The sequence below is a fragment of the Podarcis gaigeae genome (genome assembly GCF_964106915.1).
Source record: "Podarcis gaigeae genome assembly, chromosome: W".
Lineage (NCBI taxonomy): Eukaryota > Metazoa > Chordata > Lepidosauria > Squamata > Lacertidae > Podarcis > Podarcis gaigeae.
In genome coordinates this window covers 23651305-23657307 of record NC_139695.1, presented here as the reverse complement: position 1 = coordinate 23657307, position 6003 = coordinate 23651305, and the positions used below count along the sequence as shown (strand labels likewise).

Here is a 6003-nt window from a genome sequence, read left to right as displayed (position 1 = left end):
GAGTCTCCTGTAGTTTCCATTTTTGAGCCACGAGTATTCTCGCTCCTGCAGTAGCATATTGGAATAATTTATGATCTTCCTTTTTTACTTCCTTCCCTATTATCCCTAATAAAAAGATTTCGGTTTTTTTTGGGAATGTATACTTGAGAAGTTTTTTTAATTCAATATATTTTGACTCCCATTTTTTTTTTCATCTTTTCGTACTCCCACCACATATGATAGAGATCCCCCTCTTTGGATTTACATTTCCAGCAGGCTTTATTATTCAACTTTTACATTTTGGCCAATTTGACCGGGGTAATATACCACCGGTATACCATTTTTTCTAGATTTTCTCTTAAGGTGGAGCATGCTGTAAATTTCATCCCATCGTTCCACAATTTAACCCATTTATCGTAATCGATATTGTAGCCAAAATTGATCACCCACTTTATCATAACTTCTTTAACTATCTCATCCTTAGTGTCCCATTCCAACAAGAAATTGTACATTTTGGACAAAAGTTTTGATCTGCTTTCCAAAATATCTGTTTGAAATTTAGATTTTTCCTCGCTAAATCCCTTTTTTTTGTCTTCTTTTAATAAACCGTTTATTTGATGGTACTGTCACCATCCTGTGAGCCCATCTTTTATTTCCTCATATGGTTTAATTTTCCACCCTTGTTCTGTTTTCACTAATATATCTTCATAGGTTATTCTCTTTCCCTCCATATTCAATTTTTCTTATTGTTAACACATCTATCGGGGATAGCCACCAGGGTGTGGTTCTTTCTAGCAGAGATTTGTTTTTGTCCCATACATCATATAAGGGACCCCTAAAGATGTGATTTGTAAAACCTTTATGTATTTTCACCTTGTTTTGCCACAGATAGGAATGCCAGCCATATCTATTATTGTACCCTTTGAGATCTAGCAAGTCTTTAAGATTATCCATTCTTTTATCCAGCACAAACAGGATGCCTCATAGTATAATCTCAAGTTTGGAACCGAAAAACCTCCTCTCTCCTTCCTGTCTGTCAATAATTTAAATTTAATCCTGGGTCTCTTTCCTTGCCAAATAAATCTTGATAGAGTTTTTTGCCAATCTTTAAACTGGGATGTTCCTTTAATCACTGGTATCGTTTGAAAAAGAAAGAGCATCTTTGGTAAAATGTTCATTTTAATCGCTGCTAGTCTTCCGCTCCAGGATAACTTTAATCTATTCCAGGTATCCAGGTCATTTTTAATTCCTTTCCAAACTAATGCATAATTGTCACTAAATAGATTGATATTTTTCATCGTTAACCAGATCCCTAAATATTTTACTTTTTTCACCACATTAATTCCACACTTTTGTTCCAATTGTTCTGTCGCATTCCTATCCAAATTTTTAACCATCCTTTTAGTCTTTGTTTTATTTAACTTGAATCCCGATAATTTGCCGAATTCCTCTAGTTCCTCCAATGCTTTCCCAGCACTTGTTTGTGGTTCCTCTAGAGATAAAACCAGATCATCTGCATAGGCCTTCAGTTTAAATTCTTTGATCCCAATTTTGACTCCTCGTATTTCTGTCAATTTTCTTAGCCTATCTGCAACAACCTCTAGAACCATTATAAATAACAACGGAGATAGAGGGCAACCTTGTCTCGTGCCTTTCATGATGTCAAAGGGCTCTGTCAATGTATTGTTTACAATTAATTTGGCTGTCTGAGTAGAATAAATTGCATCTATCCCTCTCATAAATGAGCCCTCTATGCCCATTGCTTCCATGGTCTTCAATAAAAACTGCCACGACACATTGTCGAATGCTTTTTCTGCGTCAATAAATATTAATGCTGCTGGTACATCGTTCCTGATTTCTAAATATTCAATAATGTTTACAATGTGTCTTACGTTGTCTTTGAGTTGTCGACCGGGGAGAAAACCAACTTCAGGCTTCTTTTCAATCTATTTGCCAATATTTCTGTGAAGATCTTAAAATCGTTATTTAACAACGAAATCGGCCTATAATTCTTGATGTTTAGCTTATCTGTATCTTGTTTAGGAATTAAAGTTATATGTGCTTCTTTCCATGTATTTGGAATATTCCCTCCTTGAATAATATTATTCATAACTTCACATAGAGCTGGAATTAATTGTTCACTAAGAGTTTTATAGTATTTGGAAGAAAGGCCATCCGGACCTGAAGCTTTATCCAATTTCATCTTTTTTATTACCATTTGTATCTCTTCTGGTGTTATTGGTTTATTTAGTTGTTCTCTTTCTTCCCCTGTTATTTGTTTTCCTTTATAGTCTTCTAAATATTTTTTCTATTTTACCTACTTCCTTAGACTCTTTCTTATATAGGTCTTTATAAAATTTCTGAAAAGCCTTCTTTATTTCTCTCTGATCTTCTATTTGGAATTCTCCAATTTTAATTTTATTTATCACATTCTGATTTTGTCTTTTTCTCAATTGCCATGCAAGGAGCTTCCCTACTTTATTAGCCGATTCAAAAAATTTCTGCAGTGGTGCCTCGCAAGACGAAATTAATTCGTTCTGCGAGTTTTATCGTCTAGCGAATTTTTCGTCTTGCGAAGCACGAAATCCCATAGGAACGCATTGAAATTCAATTAATGCGTTCCTATGGTCAAAAAAAGTCCAAACAAAGCCAAATTTGGTACAACAAGAGTTTATTAACTGCTCTTTAAAGTCACACATACTGTAAAGAGCAGTTCAAAAATTGAAGGAACAATAAATTAAGTTTCTAAACATGACAGAAAAACATTTAAAAATCAACAAAGTGTACCGTACATTTTCTAAGACTCTGGGGGACCACTCGAAGAAGGTTCCTCTTCCACTCTTTGCTTCTTGCTGAAGAACCTGTCCATGGTCTGCTGCTTCATCCGCCTTTTCAGCACCTCCCTGAAAGGCGACATGACCGTCGTATCAAAAGTGTTCGCAAGGTCATGTACCACGTGCTTGTTAGGGTGGTGCTGCTGTGCAAAAGCCTGCACAATCCTTCCACTTCTGGCAAATGTCCCTCAGTTCTTTGGAGGACAGCCGTTCCTCAGTTGCTTCCTCCTCTTCCAGCGAGGCCTGCTCCTGCGCAGCCTCTGCCTGCAGTTCGACCAGCTCCTGGGTGGTCAGCTCGTGGTCGTGCTCCTCCACCAGTTCGCTGACGTCCTCCTCTGTGACCTCCAGTCCCATGGTCCTCCCCAAGGCAACAATGTCCTGCACCACTGTTGATTCTGGTGCATCAGAGTCACTTGGTGCCACACAGTCCGGCCACAGGCTGCGCCAAGCGCAATTCAAATTTCTCTGGCTGATCCCATTCCAGGCCGTGGTGATCATCTTCAAGCAGGTGACGATGTCGAAGTGGTCCTTCCAGAAGTCCCGCAGGGTGATGGTGGTGCAGTCAGTCTCCTCGAAGCATCGCCTGAAAAGCTCCTTGGTGTAGAGTTTTTTGAAATTGGCGATGACCTGCTGATCCATCGGCTGGAGCAGTGGCGTGGTGTTAGGCGGCAGGAACATGATGCTGATGAAGCTGAACTCCTCCAACAAGTCCTCCTCAAGGCCTTTAGGATGAGCAGGAGCATTGTCCATCAGAAGCAAAGCCTTCAGCGGGAGGTCGTTGTCCAGCAGGTACTGTTTGACAGCAGGGCCAAAAGCAAGATTGACCCAGTCCACAAACAGCACACGTGTGACCCAAGCCTTACTGTTGGATCGCCACATGACACTCAGCTGCTCCTTGTCGACCTTGTGTTTCTTGAAGGCCCGTGGGTTCTCCGAGTGGTACACCAGCAGGGGCTTGATCTTCAGGTCGCCGCTTGCGTTGGCACAGAAGAGCAGGGTCAGATGGTCCTTCATGGGCTTGTGGCCAGGCAACTGGGCCTCCTCCTGTGTGATGAAAGTCCTTTTGGGCATCCTCTTCCAAAACAGCCCGGTCTCGTCGCAGTTGAAGACCTGCTGTGGAACGTAGCCCTCCGTCTTCACAACCTCCAGGAACTCCGCTGCAAAGTCTTCAGCCGCAGGAACATCAAAACTGGCAGCCTCTCCATGCCTGACCATGCTGTGGATTCCAGATCTTATCTTGAACTGGTCAAACCAACCTCTGCTTGCCTTGAAGACTTCTGGCTCGCCTGAGGTTCCTGGCTGTTCCTGGACGAGGTCTGCATGCAAGGCCTTGGCCTTCTCACAAATGACGGCCTCAGTCACTGTGTCCGCTGCACGCTGCTTCTCTTCTAACCAGATGAGCAGCAACTTCTCGACCTCCTCCAGAACAGCTGGGCGGTTCTTCACGATCCTGGTGACTCCCTTGGCTGCATCAGTTGCAAGGATCTTCTCCCTCATCTTCAGGATGGTCCCGATGGTCGATGGATTCGTCCCGTACTCCCTGGCGAGGTCTGTCACACGCATTCCACCGTCGTGCTTCCGGATGATCTCCTTCTTCATTTCCAGCGTCACCTTCTCCTTCTTCCTCTCGCCGGCCTCTGCAGCAGCAGTCTTCTTGGGTCCCATGGCAGCACAGCTCCTACCTTCGTAAACTCAGGGGGGGAAAATCAGTGCTTCACATCAAAAAAATTCAAAAGCACCCAGCCACCCACCACACAGAAATTCAAACCCAGAACCAAGTCCTTGAATTCCAAACACCCAACCCAAAATCCCCCCAAAAAGTTTTAAAAGTTTAACTTACAAAATGGCTGCAAATCACCAAAGTCTTCAAAATCCTCAAATGGCTGCAAAAGAAGTTTTGGAAAAGCTTTAAAAATCACCAAAGTCTTCAAAAAACTCAACTGTTCCCCCAGCCAGCCAGCCACCACACAGAAATTGCAAACCCCTCCACAACTGTTCCCCCAGCCACCCACCGCACAGAAATTCAAACCCAGATTTTTTTTAAAAAAAACACATGGCCCAATGGTCACAGAAAATCATAAAAATGCAGGGAAAAAACACACAAGCTCCCAGATTCTTGCAAACCCCTCCTCAACTGTTCCCCCAGCCACCCACCACACAGAAATTCAAACCCAGAAATTTTTTTTAAAAAACAACATGGCCCAATGGTCACAAAAAATCATAAAAATGCAGAAAAAACCCACACAAGCTCCCAGATTCTTGCAAACCTCTCCCCAACACCAAGTCCTTGAATTCCAAACACCCCAACCCAAAATCCAAAAAACCCAAAAAAAGTTTTAAAAGTTTAACTTACCAAATGGATGCAAAAGAAGTTTTGGAAAAGCTTCAAAAATCAGCAAAGTCCTCAAAAACCTCAAAAAAGGCTACCACACCGTGTTCTATGTGTTGCTCTTCGAAGTTCAAGTCTCAACTGCACCTCTTCAAGCAATGCACCCTGGGTATTAATGGTTTTACGGAAAAGGAAACAAACTTGCAAGACGTTTTCGTCTTGCGAAGCAAGCCCATAGGGAAATTCGTCTTGCGAAGCAACTCAAAAAATGAAAAACTCTTTCGTCTAGCGAGTTTTTCGTCTTGCGAGGCATTCATCTTGCGGGGCACCACTGTATTTAATTTTCCATTCCACTTCTTGATTTGCCAATATTGAAAATTGTGTTTGTAACATTTTAATTGCTTGTTTGGTCTGTTCATCTTTAGACTTTATTGTTAATTTCCTTTCACACTCTTCCAATTGAGCCAAGATTTCTTCCTTTTTCTTTTCTCTCAACTTTTTCCTATAAATATTTTGTTGAATCAAGAAGCCACTCATGACGGCTTTACTTGCATCCCAAACAATGTCGAAACTAGTTTCTTTATTTGAGTTCCACTTAAAATCTCTTTAGCTTTTTCAATCACTTCTTGATTATCAAAAAGATTGTCATTCATCCTCCATCTGAATAACTTCTGTTCTTTATTTCTTAACTCTATCATTATAGGATTGTGATCTGATAATGTTTTTGGGAGTATCTCGCATTTCACTGTTCTTGGGGACAAATCCCTTGAAATCCAAATGTAATCTATTCTTCCCCAGGCTCAGAGAAGAAAATAAATTGTTTTGTGGTTGGGTGTTTAAGTCTCCAGATGTCTACCAGCT

The 6003-nt window shown here is 41.4% G+C and overlaps 1 protein-coding gene across 1 annotated transcript; it reads right to left on the bottom strand.

Moving 5' to 3' along the window:
• Window positions 1-2633: 2633 nt before the first annotated feature.
• Window positions 2634-5480, bottom strand: LOC310835944 (tigger transposable element-derived protein 1-like). The gene is made up of 3 exons (XM_083720908.1): window positions 5167-5480; window positions 4568-4696; window positions 2634-4525 (listed from the first exon to the last, which is right to left on the bottom strand). The coding sequence occupies exon 3, from the start codon at window positions 4476-4478 to the stop codon at window positions 2943-2945; it is 1536 nt and encodes a 511-aa protein (XP_083577034.1). The 5' UTR covers window positions 4479-4525; window positions 4568-4696; window positions 5167-5480; the 3' UTR covers window positions 2634-2942.
• Window positions 5481-6003: the final 523 nt, after the last annotated feature.